A 26,704-nucleotide genomic window follows, 5' to 3' on the forward strand; every position below is an offset into this window, starting at 1 on the left:
GAAGTCCTTGTCTGAGATTCTAGGATGATGATATTTGGAAATCTAGGATTTGCAACTAAATCCTAGTAGTAGTTACATTGTCTAGTATGTGTGATATAACAATATGAGATCTATTTATTTAATGATTGTTGAGATTGTGAAAATGGAATTCTAGGGTTTTGGAGTTGAACCTTAGTCGAAGTAAAAATCTCTGATGTATGATGACAATATGATAATTTGAGATTTGTGAAATCTGAGTTTTGGTTGGATTTGATGGTTGATCGAAAATCTAGGGTTTGCAACTAACCCTAGTGGAAGCTGGTCATGTTAATGACTAAGCTGTGATTGACTTTGATTGATTCTTTTGTATGAAATCTAGGATTTGTATGAAACCCTAGTGAGAAGTCTAACATATGAATTTTGAATATTTGTTTGAATTGTTTCTAGGGTTTGCTATATGTTGTAGTAAGGTATGTCATACCTTTGGAAGAAACATTGAAACCCTAGATGGAATGAAAGTTGTTATGAAGTAGTCTAGGGTTTATGACAGTCCTTAGCAAGATGTTGAAGAGTATATGTCTCTTGTTTGCAAGATGTTTGTAATTAAGAGTATTTGTCAATATTTTCGTACGGGGAACAAGGCACACATCTCGTGTCCCCGACAACGATGCCAAAAATGTTACCGCTCAAACTAACAGGGGTTTTAGGAGGGGATCCTATAGAGAAACTACTAGGTCAAGTGGCAACAATGGAGCAATAGCCCACTGTCACCTCAACTAAAGCTCCCTGCTATTTACAGACTTTCACTGATGGGAGGAGTCCCGATATGAGAAGAATCACTAGGAAAGATAGATCAATGATTGGATGCAAAGTGATTCCAAAGCCTATTCACAAGAGAGGCTCAGATGACAAGCTTACTTGCTTTAGAAGCAAGATGTATGGCTCTCTAAGAAGGGCTAAGAGGATACCTAGGTCTAGGTTTGAGAGGTATGTCTTGATAAGAGGTACCCTAAACCAAAGAATCCTAGAAGAATAGTGTTTCTAAGCAAACCTTGCGAAGTTGGAGTTACAAGGTTATGGGACCACAAAGAAACCCTAGTGGAACGAAACAAGGTCAAGGGTTTGGGGTTGAGAAACACATCAATAGACTTGACCAAGTTAGAGAGGAGAAGAGGATCAAAGGAATTATATTTCTCTTGAAATTTGAATGTAATGATCCTAATAAAGGCACTAACCCAAGGAAACCTAGGGAGAAAAATGACCTTGAGCTAGGGCTTTCCATAACTTAAGATTCCATCGTTGGATTAAGACCTCTCAAGAAGACCCCAGCGCAGTTCTTGACCGATTTTCAAGGATTTTTGATGGCTAGAAACAATTTTGTTTGATTCCCTAGGAAACCTACTAGGTTTCGGCCTTAAAAAAGGAGAAGAGGTGAAAAGAGTTTTCTTTTGATGATCACCTAGGACTAGACCAGTGCCTAGCCTATTGGTGAATGTAGTCTAATGCAATCAATGTTTAAAGATGCTTATTTCGAACCAAGAAGTTCCCCAGCAACTTCGTATGGCCTAGAAGTAACAAATAGGTTACTAGGCAAAGTTATACTTATTTATGTTGCAATTGATGACTTATCAAGGCGAATCATCAACAATCATGTACTCCTAGGACAATAATTCACCATACATCACAATAATCATATGAAAAATCCCTCACAAAGAAAAGGTTAACAACTTTGCGTTAGCTTTAGGGCAGCTACTCTAGCTTCATGAAAGAAAATATTTCATAGATCATTAAATGAGACAAAGTACAAGATAAAACATGAAAAAGAGTGCTCAAAAGTATAGCAAAATTATCCCAATCATCAAAGTGCAAGAAAAGCGAAGCTCCAAGACAAGAATTAAGCTCTTCCAAACATTGAAACGCATTAAGAAACCAATTCATCCATTAAAAGGCTATAGCAAAATTGCCAAAAGAAACAATGATCCAAATGTAAGCAATGATCAAATGGAATGATCATCACATCAATATATATATTCTCCCTAAGGGGTTTGATTTGCCTAATTAGGCCTAATAATTCCCCAACTAATAAAATAATGTGCAAAAATAACATGACTTGGTGACAAGCCCACGAAGATAACTCCATAATACAAAAATAAGCGAAAAAGGGATAATACAATAGGTCGAAGGGCCATCAAGGAGGCCTAGTGGAGTCCAATGTGTGCCAAAATGAATGAGTGAACTCCAAACATAGTGGTCAAGGGGTTGGCCCCTTGATATCCAAATAAATGACTTGTGGTGCCCCCAAATAGCTGTGGGGGATAATAACACCCTCATGGGTCTCCAAATGGATCGATCAAGCTTGTATCTCATTCGTAATGGTTGGAGGAATGATGCAAGCCCTCCCGTTGTGTCCCTTAGTGAGACACATCCTCATATGGGCCCTAGATCAACTGTTAAGTGTGTGGTGCAAGAGTGTAGTCAGTTGGGCAAGGTGGTCCAGGTGCATCATCATCATCAAATAAATGAAACACGAGCAAGAAATTGAAAGTGCTAAAGGATCCATGAATTGGCAATTTGCTCTCTGCTTTGGTGGAGGGCCATGGCTCTCAATGCTCATGCTACAGGTGCCGATATGAGCTTTTGGAGAGCTTGGACCTCGTATAGGGGAGGCCAAACCTTGATTGGAGACCTACATGCAATCCGATATAAGATCCAATGCATCCCCTCACCTTCTAGTACAATCGATCATTAGTTGAATTGAATAAAAGAGCTTACAAATCATCGAACCAAGTGGACACTCATAGTGACATGTCCATTCCATAGTGGGCTTTAGAATGTGCAAGTGTCTCCAAGTTCAAAAGGAAGGTTAACCAAGGACCCTATTAGGTGGTTTCAACCTCTAAGGGGGTGACATGTGCATGGTACATCCATCAAATGGTAGGTGGCATGTGATATAATGATGGAATGGAGTGGGGTATTAGGGGAAGGCTCCAAGCCACATGCCACAATACAAGGGTAGCTATAATAAGGGAAGCCGACACTTGGGTATATGGGTGTAGGAGGGAGCAATCGTGGAAAATGATTCACCTCGACCTTTGTTTTTCCACCCTTCTTCATATGTCTTTTGCCTTTTGTAGATTTTTCTTTTGTAACTGCTCGGGGCTCTAGGGGATGAGAGCGTGTAGGATATAACAGTGAATACGCCTTTAAGGTGGGGCAATTCATTGCCTACCAGGGGTTGGGACAATCATGGGTTCCTAAATAATGTAAGGGGCCAATATGAGCGACCTTAGGAATTAGGGTGATGGCCATGATGAAAAGGGTAGAGCTCATGTTTGGCTTTTACCGACGTGCTAAATTTGTATGTCCCGGACGTCTTTTGCATTTTATGGTACATTTCCTATTGAGAGTGGCCAAATCTGCATCAACCTCTAGGGCATCGTTCTAGTACTGACCCAAAGTGTGGACAAGGGGAAGCAAAGGCTAACTCCTTGTGGACGTAGTGGATAAATGTGGATCCAGATGGGAAATATGGTGAACGGGGTTATAATGAGCTGAGTGGAGTGATGCATATCGTGCCGAGAAGTCAGACCACGCAACCAAAATCGGGGTTTCCCATGTAGTGCCACCCCTAAAGCTATTAGCCAATAAATGAGATTGCATGGGATTAGGATACAAGGTTAACCATTAAATTGGATAGAGGAGACAAGAGTACAAACCAAACCTGCTCTTTCCGCCGAATCCCCCCACTAATCCATGCCCAAAAGTGTCCATTATAAGTAAACAAAAGTACCCAACTACACAATGAAAATCCATACCTTCGGGGTTGGAAGGCCCACCTTCAAACTTACAATCATAACAGATGGGCGAGGGACCACATGGTTGGCTCAGTGGCAGAGATAGTGGCACATCGAGCTATCTGGTAGCTGCAAGGGGCTATTCGCTGCCAACTGAGGACAATGTAGGAGAATCTTTTTCTCTTATGAATACTACCCACAGGTGGTGGGTAACACAACTTACCTCCTTCCTCAATAACCATGATTGGCTCATCATGATCATTATTAGGTTCTTCAATGTTTTCTTCATTCTCTTGTTGAGAAGGGAAGAATTTCCACTAGGCAAAGTATTAAATGGAGCATTATCATTTATCATATTAAGATACTCCAGGATTTCCTCTTCTTCCACTTGATTATAAGGGTACTCCTCTTGACTATGGAATTCATTACATGTTTGATACCATGAGGGTCGTTTTTGGCCAACCACATTAGTTGGAACAAGAGTATTAGGCACACCTTGCCATGAGACTTTTTTTCCTTTGAAAGGGTTTTTCTTGGGATGCCTTTCGTTATTAAATTGTGGTTTTAGGAGGAAAATATAGTTGAGCTCCTCTTGCCCTTTCCAAGATTGAGATCTTGTCATCATGGCCATCTGCCCTTGCATTAGCTTAGTGGCAACTTTATCAATTTTTTGGGCAAAGGCCCACAAGGTAGCGCCAACCTGGATTCCAGGATTTTCTTTGACTTCAACCTTAGCCCTTGGATATGCAAGTAGGTCAATCTTGGAGGAGCTTAGATCATGTTCAATTTTTACAACTGGGGACCTTGGCTTCTTCCAAGGTTTGAGGTCCCTTATCCTTCAAAGCATAAGACAAGTGTGCAAGGAAAGATTCTATGTATCTCTCAAGGATGGTCTGATTAGTTGGCCTATATAGAAGAAGGACTTCCTTGAGTAATTTATCAAACCTTCATGTAAACTCTTTAACAATTTCATTCTCATTTTTCTTGGCTCCTTAGACTTATTTAGAAGTTTTATGTCTTCTTTGGCCATGGCCCATGTTTTGTCAGATGCTTGATGGAAATGGCCCTAGTTTTTAAGACTACTTGCTGGTAAATCTAGGTACCAATCCCTGGAACTTCTAAGGTCTAGGCAAACAACATCATCACTATATCTTCCTCTTCAATCAACTTTCTAGTCACTGCCCAATAAAATTCATGCATATGTTTTTCAGTTGTGATAGCATCAGTGCCATTGAATTTGGGTAATCACTCTTTATGCTTATCAGGAAATTTGTGAGGAGCATAAGGGAAGCCACTCACATCCAATGGTTTAAATGTTGTAGTGAGCCATGGCCTAGCCATGGTGTGAGGGTTCAATGAACTTCCGAAGAGTCTCCTAAGCGCAGGTGATTGCGTCGAGGCGCTCTACAACCCAGTATAGGGTAGATGTGTAGGTGTAATGTAAGAAAGTTTGTAAACAATTTTTACATGCCGGCTTAATATGTTGAATTTATAAAATGTAAAGGATTTGTAAACATTTAGTAAAAAGTAAATAGTAAAAGTAATATAGAGTGAGGGAGATGTTGTAATATCCCTAAAATTTAAAAGTAATAAAAATAATAAATTTCAATTTGTTATATTGTACTTTTGTTTACGAATAATTTTTAGTTAAAATAAAATAATAATATACATATCACATTAAACTATATAACACATAAGTAGTAACTTTAAAGACCCATTTTACGTTATAAATTAAAATAATGATTCTGTAACCATATTTAAATTTAATTAATAAGCACATAAAAACTTTAATTACTTAAAATAAACTTACCATATAACAATACTTTTAACCATGGATATTCACGCCAATTTTACCTTAGATATTATTAGTTGTAAATAGGCTTTATTACAATACCATAGGCCAATACCATAGCTCATCAATACCACATGCCCAAAAACCATCTCTCATTTCACAATCTAAATATTTCTTGAATGTTTTATTTGAATTTAATTTATACTTATTTTTCAATTAAATCTAAAAGCAAAAAAAATATAATTACTTTTGAGATATATTTAAACCCCTTGTAACATTAAGATATATAAGATATAAATATTAGCTATTTATTACAATCCATTTTAGCATATAAATTAAAATAATAATTTTGTAACCACATTTAAATTTCATTAATAAGCACATAAAAACTTAATACTTACAATATAAAAAGACTTTTAACCACACCCTGACTTTATTATGGATATTATTAACTTTGTTACAATACCATGGGCGAATACCATGACTCATTAATACCACATGCCCAAAAACCAACTTGGTCAAATTATATAAAAATAAAAATAAGAATAAATTATTAATTAAAATTATTAATAGTTAATAATTAAACTAACCTAGATCCATTTTAACTTCAGATCTATCAAGCTCCGAGAGGGATCAAATCTCTCAAGGTGCAAACATTTCCTCGAGTTTTTCACTTGAAAAAGAGGTTTGCACCTCAAGAAATTTGATCCTTCTCGGCGTTTGATAGATTTGAGTTATAAGATGGATCTAGGCTGGTTTAGGAATAATAGGGGAAGTGGAAGTATCATTAGTTGTCTTTTGGTAGTTTGTTTCTTGGAGCTATGGCTTCGTCAGATGAGCTACCAAGGGAAATGGGTGCTTCAAATTTTGGAGTCTCTAGTTGAGAATCTATATTGTTGTTTTATAAGCTATTCTCACCAAGATTTTATTGAAGCTTGGACTTTGAATATCGAGGAGGTTATCTCAACTCCTCCCTGGCAACAACGCCAAAGATGTTGCGGAAAAATCTAGTAGGCTTTGTGATAGGGTTCACAAGTCGAGGGCCAGACCTTGTAGCGACAATGATGAGATATTACCTTAGCAATTTTCCTCTTTCTCTTTAGTGGAATTTCACCACAAGGGAGGCTTCCCAGTGTTCACCTATAATGATATTCTAAGTATAGGGCTCAATGTGATGAAAATAAACTAGGTGAAGGTACCCTATGTTGGACAAGGCTAAGTTCTTCTTGATAAAGGAGCAATGTATCACACACCTAGGCTAATTTAAGGCCTTTATAAGCTAGGGTTTCTTGGTATGCAACAATATGGAATACCTAGACATAAAAGGTCCAAGAAAGTGTTTGCTAGAAATCTAAGTCAACAAAGCACTAGAACACAACCTAGAAATAGGTTCCAAACTGAAGCTAGCCTAGGGTTAGGGTTTCTAAAGCACAAAATTGACTAGGAGAGGATGACGTCAACCCTATTAAGGGAACATTCACCACCACAAAAGCTAGATTTCACATTTGAAGAGAGTAGGGAGACAAATCTTGTATTTTTATTCCACCAACATGCATCCAAATCCCATAGGAAAAATTAGGCCCTAGGAAAAACCCTAGCGACTTCCCTTAAAGAGCTTAGAGAAATATAAAAGAAGAAAATATTTTAGTTTTGGAGGTTTTGATCAACACAAAATTTACTAGTTCTTAATCCTACTTGGGTGGTGACGTCTTAGGGTAATTATTAGAGAAAAATGACAAATGATTGGAATAAGGTGGGGAAATTCAATTTTCCACTTTATAAAACCCTATCTTTCTTGCGAGGGGAGAAATTAAAAAGGAGATGCACACTAGGAGTTCTCCGATGGATTTCAAGGAATAAGTATTTTAACATCCAAAAATTAACCAAGATTTCCCACCAATAGTATGCCTTTAGTTATGGATCATAGAAAAACCCTAGCATTAATTCATTTACATGCAAATTAGTAAAAATCAGCAATTAGCTTACAATTTCTTCCATGAGAAGCCCTTCTTTCAATCCCAAAAAGACATCTGCAATGCAAAAGCAAATTTCCAATAGAAAATACTCCATAAAAGTCACATCTCCACAAGTATTGAATAAGACAATGGCTAAGTTGTGCCCTAGAAGAGGGGTCAAATTCTCTAGTGTGATGATCAATAACTAAATATTAGCCTACAAGCCCCTACAAATGTTTAATTTTGGGTGTTTTCCAAGACAAGGGGTTACAAGCCAACCCCATAGGATCAAAATAACAAAATAATGCCATAAAAGCCCACGTGTGGGTCAGTATCCTCCACAAGCATGACATCATCCCTTTTGGGGCCATAAATGTTGTGAAATTACATGGATGGGCTAGCAAGATGTCCCATCATAATAATCAACTCCAATCTTTGAAGGTAAGCCCTCAAGAAGTGCCTCAAAATGCCTCCAAGTGTCAAAACCATGATTTAGGTGCCCTACGTCACCCTCTCAAGGGCTAGATGGGTGATGTGGCATCCTCTCTCTCCAACATTGGGGCTCCAAGTGTAAGTACAAGCCTTCCCTTGTCATCCTGGTGATGAACACCATTACATGGACTTCGAATCAAGCAATGCCCATCAAGTAGTGTCAAGGCCAGCCTAGGGGCATGTTGGGTCCACTAGGTACAACATCAAGCATAACCAACACCAAGTAATGGGAGCTCAACGTTTCAGCCTTTGGGGGTGCTGCGAGGTGTCAATCATCTTCTAGAGTCATCAAAGTGCCAAACGATTTGCTTTGGAGGGGCAATGCTACGTCTGCATAATCATCATTGCTCTTTGGAAGAGTCAAATGGACTGGGCATGATGTGTAGTGGAGACATATAATGTGCTGTCAAAGGCCTCTACTTTTGTGTGAAGGACCACTTGGCAAAACCATCTCAAAATCAAGTGAAAGTCTCCAATCATTAGGTACAATGAACATAGATGCATCATAGTGAACCATACTAATTGTCAAGGGAATAATAACACTTCAAATTAAGATCACCTTCAAATATCTAACTAGACCAAGTCTCGTAAAAGTGTTCGTTACCCGTGTTATGGATGGCTAGATGATCAACTCTATTAGGTGTTTCCAATTGCTAAGAGGAGGTGACATGCCCTAGGTCAACCCTTCAATCCATAGGTGTTTGTGATAATAATGACAATGGATGGGAAAGACTTCAAGGTAAGGTGCCATGGTCATTGGAATAGTTGATGGAGGCCCATCATCTTGGGTGTAAAGATGTAAGGAGGGAGCAATTGTGGAGGCATGAGTTACCCCTTTCCTTGGCCTTATTTTTCCATCCCTTTGGTGCACCTTTTACTTCCTTTTAATAATGCTTTGATAGGGAGCATAACTTAGGTGCCCAAGCTTGCTTTTAATGATTTACATTTATCTACCCCTTAATGATGAGTAATTTTCTCGCTCATTAGGGTTGGTTGATGTAAGAGTTCCTTTATTATGCGATGGAGCATCAAATTCCTAGGAATCAGGTGATGGCTAATGATGGTAACCCATGTGCTCATGCTAGGCTTTTGTCCACGTGCTGATTAATGTCCCAATGATCTTTTGCATGTTAAATTTCTTTTCCTTTTTTGTGGCCATTTTATACTTTTATCGCTCATTTAGTTGCACCAACCTATAGGGAAAAGTTTCCGGCCCAGGGTCAAAGATGAGCATATGAGAGTGCCAATCCCAATGAACCAAAGACAACAAACTTGATGGATGGATATGGAATTCAGGGAATGGTGGAAAGTGGTAAGTATGGAAAAGTTATGGACATGCTACCTCAATCCAAGTCTCCCAAGTAGTGACCCTTTTATAACCCTAAGGCCTTAGAGGAGGTCCCATTGGACTAAGATCAAAAACCAACCTCCCTTGTAAAGTGAGAGAACATGTTTACAGTGAATATCATTTAGTTGTCCAGATCACCCCTTTATCGATGTTAGAATGCCTAAAACATTAAGTAAAAGCACGTGATTACAAAATGGTTAAAGTGCCTGTTCAATGGTGATCCTCCTCCTTTCAAGAGGAATGCCAAATGGCGAGAAGTGTTTGATGTTGAAATTTGGTACCGGAGGACAGGTGGTTCCCTTAGGCTTTGATCTTTGGCCTAGGGAAAAGTGTCCAAAAGAATTTAATTTTTCTCCTAAAGTAACTTTATAATTTTATAAAGTTAAATCTAATTTAAAAGTGACTTTAAGTGATAAAGTTACTAAGTCTAATTTTAAAGTAACTTTTATAAAGTCAATGAAAAATTAGAAATGAAAAGTGACTTTGGAAATAAATGACTAAGTGGGTCTTTATTAAAGTGGGGTGAATTAAAAAATAGAAAGTGAGATTTAAATGAGCATTTAATCTCAGCCATTGATCTAAATCTATTTCAGCCATTGGATTTAGAGATCACCCAAAAGTCACTTGGATCACCCAAAAGTCACTTGGAGTTATATTAAAGGAGGAAAAGGAGGAAAAGGTCATTCATTCTTTCATGAGCAGATTGGGAGAAGGAGAGCAAGAGAGCAAGAGAGATTTCTGAGTAGGGAGGAGAAGGAGACAACAGCTTGGCACACATTCCAAGGCAGCAGTTGAGCAGATTTGTACAGCTGATTCAGCACATAGTGAAAGGTAGATTTTTGCACAAAAATCGAGGAGCAGTTTGCTGATTTTTCTGCACACAAAACGGAGGCCGTACAGCATTTATTGCTGTCCTGTTTGCTATAATTTCCAGATTGCTGTGAGGCACGGGAAAGGAGATAAGTTGTAAATTTTCTTGCTGATTTTTTGCTGAATAATTCTCACTGTAAAAAGACAATTTTCAGAAATAAAGAAGAGCTCTCAAACTGGTTTTCCCCAAGAGTTGTAGGGGGTTTTTCCAGGGTCAAGTTGACCAAAAATGTCAGTGTTTTAATGGCTGTTTTTGATTGCTGATTTTTAATTCTTCAATTTCCAGCATTCTGAAAAATTTCCAGAATTTGTGTTTTCAGCAATATTTTTTTTTTTTCAGTCTGTTAAATGTATGGTTATGGGAATGGGCATTTAACTACATGGGAGAAATAAGGAGAAACTGAAAACCGGGGTGGGAAAACAGAAATTTCTACATTTGACTGGTGCAAATGGTAGAGGAATATGGAATATCATCATGTACTGAGCAAATGTAAGGCTACTAGCTAGCTGGTTGGTTGGCTGTCCAAAGAAGGGGAAATTGGTGGGTAGCAGTTCTTGAGCCCTCATCGAGAGAATGTGCTTGTGATAGCAATTTTAGGACATCTCGACCAACTCTATCTCATGGAGGCGACTTTCAAATCCACTGTTCTCTATGGCTCTAAGATTTGGGGACAATGCTTGTTGTAGACAAATTGGACTAGGTCAGAGAGTGTACAAACCTTGCTTCTCAGGAGCATCATTTGATGTAAGCAGACGAAATTGTAGCTCATCATTCAAGCAAAGTTAGGAGTCCAACCTTTCCACCTCAAGATCATTTTCCACTTGATTTCTTTCCTTCATAGAGTCATGTCTCTCAAATACTATGCCACTGGGAGAGAGAGGTATCCCTATCTCACACTTTGCTTCTTGGAGGCTCTTGCTTTAGATCCTTCCTTAGCCCTGACATAAGGCTGGTTCTCAGAGGCGTTTCGACTTCATTGATTACTATCTCCCCCGATTGCCTTCCCTCATTTAGATTCTCCCTTGATGCGCTGTACCATCTCTTTCCAACTAGATAGGGATTGAATTAGGCTATCATAGAGAATATCTATAGATTATACATGTCTTTCTACCTAAATTACTTCCTAGAGCTGTGGGATGGTATCATTGTCTACCCCCTTATATGTGTAGACATTGGATGCACTCACTCAAGGTCCCTTGGAGGTAGCTCTAGGTTGGCTCCCATCAACTCTAGAATAGAGATATATTGCCATATACAACGTTTTGATATGATCTACTAGGCGTGCCGCCTTTCGGAGCTAGAGACAAAGATGCACCTCATTTTTCGGTTTTCCCTATACTATGAGATCAGAAAATGCTATCGTTTCCTTTATAAGAACTTAGGGGGTTCCCTCTCTACTTTCTTTTGGTACCAAGACTAGAGATACTTATCCCTCTTCATTATGGAGATCTTCAGCAATAAATCTTAGCTCTTAAATGCCATGCCTCGCCTTATAATGACTAAGTCAATTACCTCATATTTTCCTTTTGATCTATCAAGGTTGGAGCAACAAATGACAGATAGAGTTCTAGAGTGCACTAGATCACCAAATGGTGATACCTTGGGTTTCTCCTTAGTCTTCTTCTCTAGGAGTCCACCCAATCTCATTAAGGTTGATTCAAAGGTGCTAGTCCGTACATCAGGCCACACATTCTTAGATCATTAGAGAAATCAACCCCGGGTGGATCCACATAGAGCATCTCCTGTTCGTCAGACTATCTCCCAGATCGAGAGGAGTAACTAGAGATCCATTTGAAGTTTCCCTTTTTTGATTTTGGATGCTAGGAGTATCTCTTGCTCATACATTTCCACTAGGATCATACAGCGAGGCTCTCCGATGGTTCCAGAGGACCTTGACAGTGAGCCAATTCTTGGTTCGTCCCCTCATGCCCTTGGCCATCATACTTAGGAGATCCTAACATCATCGGCCTCATCTTCCAATCTCTTTCCCACTCTCTCTCTCTCTCTCTTGATAGGCCCTTGGGTTGGGTTGTCCACTTGTCCAGTGCTGAACAAACTCACTTAGTGTTTTGTATCATCGTACCTTTGTCACGTTCTTATACATTTGTTCTAATGATATACTTATGCAGGTTTCTTTCCTTGTATTATTTTGGGCATTTTCTAGGAGATGCACTTGCACTCCCACATTGTATTCATATTAGTTGCACTCTTCAGTCGCATTGGCCTACTTTTGTGGTCACTCATTGCACATTAATAAAATTGTCTTATTTAGCTCATCTCCCTTCCTTGTTCTCTCTAGTAGGTTAACAAGTGTCAAGTGTTAGCTCTGCTGAAATTTTTTAGAGAGAACCCCAACTTTTGCATTTGCCACTTTTTACATCATAGCCCCAACTCAAGGGGGGCATTTGAGTATGGATTGTTACAGGTGGGTTGTGAAGTATCATTTACCCTTTGGCAATCTTTTTCCACAGTTTATTGAACATAAATAAGTATTCCTTGTGCTCCTTTCATTGTCTGAATCTTTTTCCGATTAGTGAATGAAATGGACGTTTGGTGTTATTTTTGTAGTTTTGGAAATTGCTTCTTCCGTGCGTTAATCAGTCTTTGATTTGTACTGAGCATTGTCTAAACTGTAATCTGAGAGAAAAATATTCAATATAGACACTTGCATGGAATTTGAAATATCTGGGGTTTTTAGCATGCTAATTGAATGGTAATATAAAAAGAGAAAAATCAATTGAAGAACTCCAGAATTCTTTGTCACCCTTGATGAATACACGTTGGGTTTGTTATAAACATTAAAATTGTATAAGATGTGTTCAATGGTTGGGGAGGATCCACATCATTTTTTCCTTGAAGCATACTTTGCTTAGTGTAACACTTTAAATGAAACTTGCATATTTTGACTTCATTGTAAGGTACCTTAAAATAAGTTACTTAAAGGTTTATATCCAAATCAAGTGATATTTCCTATTGTCACATGGTTCGACTTGTAAAATACAGTAGCATTTGATAAATTTGTAAGTTACTGATGATGCAAACTCGTTTTGAAGAAATGACCAACATATTCAACAATGGTTTTTGGTAATAACCATCACAACGACATTAATTTGTGATCAACCCTTGTAATGTTACAAACTTAAATCAACAATGATATGCAAAGCAAAAACGATTTACAACACAAAAAATTTCAACAATCAGTGAATGCTCATAAAAACTCCAGAAGTAGAACTAGTTGAGCCTTTTTATTAATCAATGGAGCAAGTACAATAGTATGGAGGAATGCACCTGGGCTTGCCTCAATGGCAAGCATGACAGAACCCAGGTGATAAGACAATTATCTCAAATGCTGGAAATGACTGCTCCTCTAATGCTCTGGGCTTTCCCAGAAAACTGCGCTGCTGGCTGGAAAGGAACTGTAAGAAACTCCACCTTCATTGCTCAGAAAATGTTATAAATTTAGCCCCAAGTTCCTTGACCAAAACCCACAAAAACATAGAAAGGGTTTGGTTTGAACCTAACTTCCCAAATTCGGCCATCAATATGCCGTACGCCCTCCAAACTGCTCAAGAATACGTTCTGCAAGGAATACAAGCAAAATCCTCCTCCCAAGCTCTGGAAATGAAGCAATCTCCTCCACAAATGATTCCCTTAGCTTCCTTGGCAAAGTTCAGCCTCAAAGATTGATACACTACCTCCCACGTGTGCACCAAATGCTGCCTCTGCGCTGGCCCAGGAAGTGCGAAAGTCACACTGCAGAGAAGCACTCTCCTCAATCTCCCAAACTCTCCAAAATGACAACAAATCTCCTATGCCTTCTCACCAGAAATCCTCCTGGCCAAAACTCCTCTGCAAGATGCCACAAACAAACTCAGCCTCCCTTCAATGCGTCCTTTAGAAATACGCACCACCTGGAGATGAATGCAACTGCTGGAGACCACAATGAAATCCTCCTTTGGAAAGACTGAAGAAAATCCTCTCTAGGGTGGCACTCGAAGTCCCCTGAAGAAAGGGTGAGCTCTTTGCTTGAAGAACTCTTGCTAAAAAGCACGTGACTCGGCTAAGCAACTCAAGCAACCAAAGAGAAATTCGATTTGCCAAAAGATGAATGAGGTGAGGAGAGCTGCCTTCCTTATATAGATTTCGTCGAGCACTTTCCCCTCCATTTTCCCTCCATCATGGGTCCCTCACTTAACCAATGACTTCTCCTCCATGCAAATCGAACTAGGGAGTGCGTATTCTCCTAGTGTGGGTGGCCTCCATGTATACTTAACCACAAAAAAATAACTAATGCTAAGTCTAGCCTCCTAATAAAATCGAATGGGCCCCATCACCTCCGAAATTGGCCCCAAAATGTAATAATTAATCTTGTTCCAAATTAATATAGGAAGGGACATGATAGTCCTCCCCTCCCAAATGTTGCTTGTCCCCAAGCAACTTCCATGCTGGATGCTCAAGTATGTGCTCTCCCTCCCAAGTAACATCCTCTTCTAGCAAGCTCTTCCAACACACTAAGCATTCTCTTATGATCCTGCTTTTGAGCTTGCTTTCCTTGGTCTCCAAGATGGTCTCTGGTTCTAAAATCAGGTGCCCCTCATCATCAAGTGGGGGCAACTCCACAACTGCTGTACGCTGTTGCCCCAACACCCTCTTGAGGCATCAAACATGGAAACTATTATGGATCCTACTCCTAGGTGGTAACTCCAACTCGTAAGCCACCTCTCCAACTCTCCTGATCACCCTGTAAGGCCCAAAGAATCTCGACTGTAGGTTCTCGACCCCCTTCTACTACAGTGTGGATTGCCGATATGGCTGCAATCGAAGGTACACCAGGTCCCCTTCCTTGAAATGCCTCTCCACCCGATGCCTGTCAGCATACATCTTCTGCTGATTCTGAGTTGCCTGCAAGTTACCCTTAAGAGCCTTGAGGATATCTTGGCTCTCTAGGATCCAATCTTTGGCCTTTGGGGCCTTGCTCTCTCCAAAACAATGTCAGCGAAAGACAAAGTATCATACTTATACAAAGCACGGAAAGGAGTCATACCAATAGACATGTGATCTGTCGTGTTGTAGCAATACTCTCCAAAATGCAACCATCGAATCCAAGTGCTCTGCTGCCCTGTCACATAGTTCTTGAGATAGCCCTCTAACCACTGGTTCACCTTCTCTGTCTGGCCGTCGGTGTGTGGATGGTCACTGGTGCTCGGGGTGAACTTCAGTGCTAACTAGCCGGAAAGGCTCTTGCCAAAATCCCCGCATGAATTGGCTATCTCGATCACTGACTATAGTCTTAGGGAGTCCGCGTAGGCGAAATACCTCCCTAAAGAACAACTCTGCCACCTGTGAAGCTGATAACGTGTCAGAATGGCAAAGAAATGTGCAAATTTGGTCAGCTGGTCGACCACCACAGAAATACAATCCTTCCCTTGTACCGAGGGAAGTCCGGTGATGAAGTCTAGAGATACTCTCCCATTTACCCTGAGGGATAGGAAGAGGCTGCAATAGTCCTGCTAGATGGGTCAACTCTCCTTTGTTCCTCTGACAAGTCTCGCCTTCCTGCACATGCCTCAACACGTCCCCTTTAAGGCCCTTCCAGGTGAAGCACTCTCTCACTTCCATATAAGTCTTCCTGAACCCCTGGTGTCCAGACAAAGGAGAATCGTGAGATGCACGTAGGACGCGCTCCCTTAACTAGGACCCCGCAACCAAGAATATGCGCCCTTTGTAATATATAACCTCATCCATCACCCTGTAGCGCTCATCTGCATACCTTCCCTCCAAGATCTCGCATGCCCGACGATCCTTGGAGTACTCTACCAATTACTCTGCCTTCCAATCATGGCAAATGCTCATGAGTGAAAGCCCTGCTGGTCTCTTGGATAGTGCATCTGCCACCACATTATGCTTCCCCTGCACATACTCAGTATCAAAATTGTAGGCCTGCACCTTGCTGACCCACCTTTGTTGCCTATCATTGAGGCCCTTCTGCCCCATGAAGTGGCGAAAACTGTTGTGATCCGTCTTCACCCGAAATTGATTCCCCACCAAGTACTGTCTAAACTTGGCCAATGCATGCATTATGGCCAACATCTCCTTGTCGTATATGGAATACAACATCTCATGTGGTAGGAGCTTTTGGCTCTCAAAAGCAATGGGGTGCCCTCCTTGGGACAAGACTGCCCCGATCCCCACACTTGATGCATCGCACTCCAATGTGAAAGGCTGTGAAAAATCCGGAGGTGCCAATATCGGGCAACAAATCATCACCTCCTTGAGGTGATCAAATGCTGCCTGAGCTCCCTGTGTCCATGGAAAAGCCCCCCTTCTTAGTCAGATTAGTAAGGGGTGCTACCAACTGGGAGAAGCCCTTCACGAACTTCCGATAATAGGTACAGATGCCCAAAAATCCTCTCAGCGCTATCACGTCTCGAGGATCTGGCCAATCCTGAATGACCCGAATCTTCTCCTTGTGCACTTGACCCCATTTGTGCCTATGATGTACCCCAACTAGATCATCTTTGTCAGCCTAAACTTGCACTTGGACATCTTGGCGTAGAATGACTGCTCCTCCAATATACGCAATATTGTCTCTAGGTGCTCCTCCCTTGTCTTGTTGTAGATCAAGATGTCATCAACGAATACTAGTATAAACCTCCTCAGCTGATCTCTGAACACATGGTTCATGCACAACTAGAAAGTGGTCGGTGCATTGGTCAACCCAAAAGGCATGACCTGGAACTCGAAATGCCCATAATGACATCTGAAAGCTGTCTTCGGGATGTCCTGCTCCCTCACCCGAATTTGATGATACCTCGACCGCAAATCTATCTTAGAGAAGTACTTGGCTCCTCTAAGTTCATCCATCAACTCATCAATACGCGGAATGGGATACCTGTTCTTCAGTGTCTTCTTGTTGAGGGCCCTGTAGTCAATACACATGCATAGAGTCCCATCCTTCTTCTTCACCAGCACAATCGAAGAAGCAAATGGAATAGAACTTGGTCTGATGTGGCCCAACGCCAATAGCTCCTTGATGGCCCTCTCAATCTCATCCTTATAGGCTTTGGGATGCCTATAGGGTGTAGTAATGACTGCCTGCACACCAGGCTCTAGCTCTATAGTGTGCTCAAAGCCCCTGTGAGGTGGTTGTCCCCAGCGATATGTCTCCAAAGACTACCGGGTACCTATCCAGTATTGCCTGTATGTTTGGATGTGGTGGCTTGGCCTTCCCCCTATCCTCTGGAATCCTTAGCTCTACTGCCCATGCTATGTCTCCATGCCTCAAATCGACCACCATCTTGTGGGACGAACTGTCTGAGAGGGGTACGAATGCATGCCCCGAAGAACCACCTGTTTCCATTCGGCCCAACAAACTCCATCACAAGCTGCTTCTAATCGTTGGTAACTCGACCAAGGGAATACAACCATTGGACACCCAACACCACATTGGTGTCCGGTACATCCACCACGTAAAAGTGGTCTATCATTGAATAGTTCCCCATGGTCACAGTCATAGCAGGAACATATCGAGTGCACGGGATAATCCTGTCTCCTGGTATTAGGATTGAAAACCCCTCAAACTTTGCAGTGGTTATGCCCCTCCTCTAGACCATCTGAGCATCAATAAAATTGTGGGTGGCCCCACTGTCTACTAAAACTGAGACACGCTGCCCTTGCACTGTACCTCTGATCCTCATGGTAAAAAATTTGGGAATCCCGCACAAAGAAGCTAGGACTCTGCTAGCTGGTGCAAAAGATGCTCCTACATGTGGTGGTGGTGGTGGTGGTCCCCTCCCTGCTGGATCCTTGCTTTCTCCTCCACCAAGCTCCAACTCCACCTCGTCCTCCTGATCGCTGTCTGAGAAGACCTCGATGTAATGGGCCTTGCCTGCTGTGCACCGATGGCCTGGTGCCCAAGGCTCTTGACATGTAAAACACAACTTCCTCCTCTTGAGGTCCCTCCTGGTCTCATCATCCAACTATCGCCGCCCTTTGGCTATTCTCTGCACTGCAGGTGGTCTAGTGTCACCTCCCTTTTAAGTGTAGGGAGTGCGTGGAAGAAATGGTGCTCGAGTCTTGGGGATGGCCCCCCTGCAAATCTCGCGTACAGGTCACTGCCTCTAGAAGAGTAGATGGTCTGCGTGACTTCACTAGTCCCCGTAGTGGCTTTGTCAACCTCTCCGCGAATGTGTATACTCTCCTAACATCTGACAAATCAGGCACCATGACTAAGACCCTCAAGGACTACGAAATATAATGCTTTGGATATCTTGTTTGCCTGAGCTGAGTCAGCGCCCTGAAGTGAGCCTCTGGATCCCTCCGATCAAAACACTCCACTACTCTCTTTGTGAAGTTTTCATAGGAGGTCACACGGGCATGCCCCAGAGTGGGCAAGCCATGAAACCACCAATTGTGTGCCTCCCCCTCTAAATGCAATGTGGCCATCTTGATGGCTTCTACCTCTGTCATCCTATTGAGCTGGAAGTATGTTTCCAACTTCTCCACCCAAGCACGTGCTGTGCACTTGGTAGTGCCATCATAGGTGGGAAAATACATCTTCCCAATGGTGCGGTACAACTCATAATTCTGCGTACCATGGCTTCCATAGCCCTTCCCTTTTTCATTTTGTTTGAGCTGGCAATAATCTCTAAAAGATAGAGCCTCTCTGAAATCTGCTCCCATGGATTGCCATTCCCTGAAATGCTCTCCCATCAATGATGGATCCTCTCCTCCACTCGTTTCACCCTACGCCAAAGGTATAAAAGAAGGTAAAGTAGCTCGAGTTGGCTCACTCGAGGATGGCCGCTACGTAGTAGGTGAAAGATGATTGAGCTGTTGAGAGGCCCCTGAAGTCTCTCCAAATATAAACTCCCGGTGAGTGCTCCGCTCTCGATTCTGCATCTTGATCTCGTCTAGCATCTCCTTCTGCCCTTTTGCCAAATCGCTCAAGGCCTTCAAGAGACTGTCGAAGGCCATTTCTTCCCTGCTCTTGGGCTGCCCCATATCCTCTGCTACTACTGTCTTCCCATGATCCTCTATGTCTGGAGTAATATCCAACTCCCTTTCCCTGCTGCGGTACCTTTGCCTCTTGTAAGTAATATTTTGTCGGCCCTCTCACTCATAGGAAAGTTCCCCCACGGCTGAGCCAAAATTTGAGCTCTGATACCACTGCGATGTTCCAAACTTAAATAAATAGTGATATGCAAAGCAATAACGATTTACAACACAGAAAATTTCAACAATCAGTAAATGCTCATAAAAACTCTAGAAGAGAATCAACTGAGCTATTTTATTAATCAATGGAGCAAGTACAATAGTATGGAGGAATGCACCTGGGCTTGCCTCAATGGCAAGCGTAGCAGAACCCAGGTGATAAGACAATGATCTCAAATACTAGAAATCATTGCTCCTCTAGTGCTCTGTGCTGTCCTAAAAAACTACACTGTTGGCTTGAAAGGAATTGCAAGAAACTCCACCTTCACTGCTCAAAAAATGTTATAAATTCAGCCCCAAGCTCCTTGACAAAAACTCACAAAAACCCAGAAAAGGTTTGGTATGAATCCAACCTCCCAAATTCGGCCTCCAATATGCCCTACGCCCTCCAAATTGCTCAAGAATACGGCTTGCAAGGAATAGAAGCAAAATCCTCCTCCCAAGCTCCGGAAATGAAGCAATCTCCTCCACAAATGCTTCCCTTAGCTTCCCTGGCAAAGTTCAGCCTCAAAGACTGATACTCTACCTCCCACTTGTGCACCAAATGCTGCCTCTGTGCTGGCCCAGGAAGTGCGAAAGTCACACTACAGAGAAGCACTCTCCTCCAGCTCCCAAACTCTCCAAAATGATAGCAAATCTCCTATGCCTTCTCTTTAGAAATCCTCCCAGCCAAAAATCCTTTGCAAGATGCCGCAAACAAACTCAACATCCCTTCATTGCGTCCTCCAAAAATACGCACCACTTAGAGATGAATGCAACTTGGAAACCACAATGAAATCCTCCCGCGGAAAGACTGAAGAAAAACCTCTCGAGGGTGGCACTCGAAGTCCCCCGAAGAAAGGGTGAGCTCTTCGCTTGAAGAACTCTTGCTAAACAGCAAGTAACTTGGCTAAGCAGCTCGAGCAACCAAGGAGAAATTCGATATGCCAAAATATGAATGAGAAGAGGAAAGCTTCCTTCCTTATATAGATTTCTTGGAGCACTATCCCCTTTATTTTCTCTCCATCCTGGGCCCCTCACTTAACCAATGACTTCTCCTCCATGCAAATCGAACTAGGGAGTGTGTATTCTCCTAGTGTCTCCTAGTGTGGGTGGCCCCCACGTATACTTATCCACATCAACTTAACCACAACAAAATAACTAATGCTAAGTCTAACCTCCTAATAAAGTCGAATGGGCCCCATCACCTCCAAAATTGGCCCCAAAATGTACTAATTAATCTTGTTCCAAATTAATTTAGGAAGGGACATGACAACCCTACTAGAAGCAGTGCGACCAACATCCTACATTTCAACCTCTGTACATATTTGTACCTTAAGAAACCTACCAGTTGGCAGCAATTATATGGTTTCATCATTATGAGACTAATTTTTCTGTAGTAATGAGCATAAAGGTTTATACAATTCATGGCATGTCAGAATCGTATATATGGTTCTCATCTCATTGTTGGTAATTTGTAATTTTCAACATTGTTGCCAGCAAGGATTCTTGCAAAAATTTAGCTTGCTTTGTTTATGTTGCAACATTTCTTGATGCATAAATTTGTATGTTGTGCTAGTAAAAACAATTTTTTGTTTATATCCCTAGATTTCATGATGGTTAATTTTTCTGCTGTGCCAGTCAAAACAATCACCGAAAATTTATCCCTGTTATTCATTGGATTTAGCTGTGTTATTTTCTAGAGGTGGTTTTATAAATATATTCAGGTTGTTATGATGCTACATTCTTATTTTTATTTGTGATACTAAATGTTTTAGTGTTCTGATACGGAAGCAATCAAATATCATTTCAATTGCTGACAAGTTGCAAGAGTTGGTACGTCTCTTCTGGCTTCATCATTAATTATCAGTTCCTTTTTTATAGAAGTAGAAGTTTAAAATCCTATTTGCTTCTGAACTCTTGATTTGATAGCGTGTTGGATGAGACTTGGTTTAGTGAACATGTATTATATCTGTACTTTTCTATTTTGTTCTTTAGTTTGCTTTGTACTTTAGTCTTATCTCTTTTGGGCAACTTAGTCTAAATTGATTACTCATCTACTTTATTGTATTTTATTGGATACTTGTTCAACTTTGATCAATCTTCCCACAATTTTATATTCTATATATAGTGAAACAAATGATTATACAATTTTGACAGTTTCCTCTCGTACTTGCTTTATTGTGTGTATCTTCTTGCATTATTGATTTTGCACTCATATCGATTGGTATCAACATCTAGAAATTGTGGCTTCTAGATCTAGTCACCTCATTGTTTTAGCTTGATTAGATCTAACACCATTGAGATTCTTAATACCAAGGGCCCAAATCTTGTATCCTTGAAGGTTTCCACCACTTTCCCTTTGTAGTGTATGGATTTTGCAATTGCTCTCATCATACACCCATCCCTTGTCGAGTAAGAGTATGTTTGAGGATTTAAAACCATTCCCATACACTCAAGCCCCATGGATGCCCGCCTGCTTCTGGTGCAAGTTCATATGTGTTGGCTAGCCTTCCTTGTGTAGCTCCTTGCCTAGGCCTAGTGGCTTGTGTGGCTCCTTGCGTTGACTCTAGCATCCATAAACCTGCAAAATAGAGTTTTCAATGGTGCATCTAAAACAATTAGACACATAGAGAAATTTTACATTCAATATTCATAACATAGGCAAAATATAGCACACCATTATTCCAGAGCTAGGAGTCTTTCTACTCACAAGTTCTTTCATTCATAGAATCTACATCATAAATGGAGAGAGCAAACCCTGATATAAGTTTAAGCTCCATCTCCTTTTACAATAAAATATTATTTGTTTTCCTAGATACACTGATCTCTCCAAGGAGTAATCATAAAATAATCCTCTAACAAACTTCTCAATAAAATTAGAAAGAATTTGTTTATATTCACAAATTTTCTCCAAGGATTTACAATAAAATACTCAGGGAAAGCAATAATAATACCATCCTCAAGCAATTAACTCTAGTATACAAGTCAACAATGATAAAATATGGAGTCAGTTACGACAACCATCCAAAAATAGAGTCAAGAGAAGAGGGTGCCTCTTTTGTTCTAAGTTGCACGAAACGGGGAAACGGGTACGAGTTTTCGAAACGGGAAGCGATACGAAACGCGACCTCCCCAAATTTTGGAAACGGGGAAACGCATATATATATATATATATATATATATATATATATATATATATATTAGGACATTTAAGAAATATGTGCAATCATAAAGCATATATGATACATTCTAATTTATTACATTATGATAAAATTGTCAGTTGTCAATGCATAAACTATAAGTCTCTAAATTTACATCACATTTACTCATGAATGATCACATAATGAAAATAGAAATATCCAAAATCAGCCACGAGAAATTTCTAATTTCTCATCTCGTGCTTGATTGGGAGTCTCCTCCTACATAGTCAAATGACCTTAGTGCTCTTGATTAAATACAAGTTTCATACCCTAGTACCCTACATGCTCTTCATTATTGGGAGTCTCCCCTGCATAGAGGGCTTGGTTCTCTTGATTAAATACAAGTTCCATACCCTAGTACATGATAAAATCCAATGGAAACATTGCAATCCCCCTAATCCTGAAATCCTGAAAAATAGATAAGTCTGCTGGATTTTGAGTGAGATCTAAAATTCTACTTTCTCCGTATGAAATCCAATGAGGGCGAAACCACTCTCAAACATCCTGAGTCATTTCATGGTAATGTTAAAAATTTAAGTAAAAGGATGAAAATGAAAAATAAAAGAGAATATCACTTTTACTTTAAGAATTTAACATTACCATGAATTGCATATCAACACTAGGGCAAAAGTTCACTTTTATAACTTTAGACAGGCATCTAGAAGCAACTAGAAGTCACTAGGAAAAACCTAAAAATAAATTAGAAAACAAACTAAATTTAAACCAAAAAAAAACACAAGTAAAACGCTGAAATGTGAGTCGTACGGCCCTGAAACGCGTTTCAGGCCGTACTAGCCACGTTTCGGTTTCGGGAAACGTGGCAGTACGGCCTGAAACGCGTTTCAGGGCCGTACCAAACGCGTTTCAGCGTTTCGTACCTGTTTCTGTACGGAAACGCCCCCTTGCCCTATGTTTCCTGCAACATAGCTTTTGTTAGAGAGATAGACCATGTGAAAGGTCCAAAACAACAAGTAAATAATTATCCATTTGGTTACCCTCCTAGATGATTTGTCCACATATGAACCAAGTAGCAAGTAGCAAGTACCAATGAATGTGTACAAAACGAACTCCTCTAAGTGGAAAAATCCATCCATGATTGAATGATCAAGATAAGTGCCAAGTATGATCTATCACACATGTTCTCTAGACCAAGTCGACCCATGAAGTGTGATCATCCCAAGGCAGTATTGATGGAAGGTCAAATAGATGGCCCATTAGTGTGGATTCCCTTAAGATATGTATAGAAACATGTTTAAATGACATCCTGGAGTTGATAGATGCATCAATAGGTGGAGCACAAAAGTAAAATGGGCCAAACTTAAGCTCCCATGTAAGTACAAAACCATGTGCTCAAGAGTGAAACTATATCCCAAAGCCACTAGCTGGTTTTTCAAATCCATGAGTTCTTTCCTATGCTGCATGTTTCTCTTTTAAGGTGGATAATAGGTATAAGGTGGACTTCTTCAAACCACTCCTTCCTTTCTTCACATGGGGCTGCTATACTTCACTGAGATTCCTGGAATATCTTCTATTGATGTTCTAACATACTAGATTTCTAGATCTGATGGAATTCCCCTGATGCTTGAGCGCTATCACATTGCTGCCATAGTTAGATCTAACTATAATCCTTTGCTTCTTAAGTTCTTTATTCTGTATGTTTTTTCTGTAGGTCATATGCTCACAACCAGGTTCAGAACAGCCCATAACTGGCCCACTTGATTTCCAAAGGGATGCTCCATTGAATGCAGATTAAAACCTTTCAAGGGTGGCCAAATGTCACCTCTTATATGGTTTGTTATCCAAGTGTCCTCATGCAAGTTGGTCCTCCTCTAGCTATGTGCCACATGTCTTCTTTTTCCCAACAATCCTCAACATGTGTGTCAAGGTAGTAATTTGCTCCAATGCTTCTCCTCAACATATGTGTTCATGTCCACAATCGACCCCCATGAAGTCTGCTCTTCAATGCAAGCATCCTCAAGGTGTATGTCACATGGTCCCATTTGCTTAGTGCTAGGTGCCCTCCTCCCAGTGTATAATGCTCATCCTCCTAGTTAGGTACGTCTCCTAATAAATCAAATGATCTCCCCATTATGTGCAAGCAATAGGTTATTCATCATGTCATAGAGGATAATAATATCTTAGTTGTGTGCGCTATGCTAGAACTCTATCCAAGGTCAAGCATCCACTCAACTTGAGCCATCCATATGTCCATAAGCATGACTAAGGGACTAAGAGATGCAACACTATCATAGCTAGGTGAAAATGATTTTGGACTAATTTGGAAAAACTAATACTCCCTCTTTACAAGAAAAGTGTTTTTTGTAACACCAATCAACTCCCTTTGAATATGTAACTTGTAAATCATATGCCTCCACAAAGCTTGAAGAATACTTGTCCATTGTGTAATATCCCCAATTTTGTGAGCTTGGGAATTTTGCCCAATTTTGGTAATATTAATTAAAAGGGGCAAATATTATTTTGGAGAAAGGTGACAAGTATTATTTTATGGGAGATTGGCAGCAAATTATTAATTTATTAAAATGAAGGAAAAAGTCACTTATTGGAAAATGGCTCCCACCAATAAAATAATAATTAGAAGGGGAGTCTAGAAGCATGGGGAGAAATTATAAAAGGAGGAGGGACTCATTTGTTGATCATCTTTTTTACCATTACACTTCATATTACATCTTCTCTTGGAGCTATTTAGCACAAGAAGAGAAGCGTTGTTTAGCATTGGAGTTTCAAGCGAAATTCCAGCCTCATTTCGGAGAACTTAGAGTGTCTCCCTAGTGAGGCAAATTCGGTGAGCTCAATTTAGAGTTTCCATTGGGCATATTTGCAAGTTATTACAGCTAGTGTGTGTTTCTTCCAAGGCCCATAAGTGGTTCAAATTACTTGCAGAGAGATTAGTTACGGAGGAGCAGAACATCGAAGGTTTTGCAAGTGTTTTCCACTATTTTATTTGGAGATTTTGTGGTGATTTGTATGGTTGAGTTTGAGGGAATTCTTGGGGCCGAAATTCTACATTTTGCTTAGTGTGCAGGGGTCTCTAGGCGGGGTTGTGTAGGGGTTGGAGGAATAGAGGTTGAGGAGAGAGAAGGGCCAGAGATTGGAGGTATTCCTCAAAGGAGAATTTAGCCAGATTTGGGAGAGATTTCCAGTGGTGATTTGGGCTTAACTCAACAGTATCAATATTGTGGGGCGTTTTCTGGCAAAATTGGACAATTTACTCTTGTTGGGGGTCACCGGGAGTTGGTGGATTCAACACAAACCCTTTTTGGGTTTTTGTGGGATTATTGAGAGGAGTCTTTGGCTAATTTTATAGAATTTTCCGGGCGATATCCGAGCTTGAAATCCTCATTCTTATTGCAGGGTGAATTGTTAGTAAGTTGGGGAATTTGCATCATTTTGTGGGTTCAGTTTTGACTTGGAGATAGGCCAAACCTTTTCTTGGTATTTTCGGGTTTGAGGAGAGGAGCTCACGACTGCAATTTCAGAGCATTCCAGTCATTATTTTGAGCAGGACGACTAGTTCCATTTGGCAACGTATAACAAATTTTCCGGCTGTGTGCATTATCAGTGTGGAGCCATTTCAGTTGTTGGGTTGGCGAGATTTCACCTGGGGTTTGCATAGCTTGAATGTCAAGCCCAGGTTCCATTGTTCTTGCTCATTATGTACTTAGATTCCCATTGATTAATAAAATGGCTCAATTATTCTGCTTATTTTCTGTGGTGTCTTGATTTGGATGCTTGGACTTTAATTTTAATTGTTGTTCCTAGTTCATGTTTTTGGTATTTAGTATTTATTGCTATTTTCCAATTAGGAATATTACACTTCATGACATTAACATCATACCTACTTTGTGAGCATTCATGAAAGTCACTCCCACAAGTATTGGTCCACACACCTCATCATCCAAGCAATCATTACTCACAAAGATACGTTTCTCTCCAATCAATTAACCAAGCAATCTGCAACTCAACAGTTGAATGGTGAACATGCAAGAAAAACAAAATCAAAGCAACTTTGGTTTACAACATCAAACCAGTCTACTACCTCTTCATCTTGAACTTCCCT

General features: G+C 40.5%; 1 protein-coding gene across 2 annotated transcripts in view; it reads left to right on the forward strand.

The window, feature by feature from the left end:
* LOC149228891 (Polynucleotidyl transferase, ribonuclease H-like superfamily protein) overlaps positions 1 to 26,704 on the forward strand; it is a 299,561-nt gene that overhangs the window by 130,270 nt on the left and 142,587 nt on the right. For both annotated transcript variants that reach the window (XM_089378414.1, XM_089378415.1), the window contains exon 3: positions 21,202 to 21,259. In XM_089378414.1, coding sequence (XP_089234540.1) covers positions 21,202 to 21,259 — 58 coding nt within the window. The remainder of the gene's footprint in view (positions 1 to 21,201; positions 21,260 to 26,704) is intronic.

Source organism: Pinus tabuliformis, chromosome J (genome assembly GCF_031772625.1).
Source record: "Pinus tabuliformis cultivar Carrire ecotype Pingquan chromosome J, CPIR1, whole genome shotgun sequence".
NCBI classification, from domain to species: Eukaryota; Viridiplantae; Streptophyta; class Pinopsida; order Pinales; family Pinaceae; genus Pinus; species Pinus tabuliformis.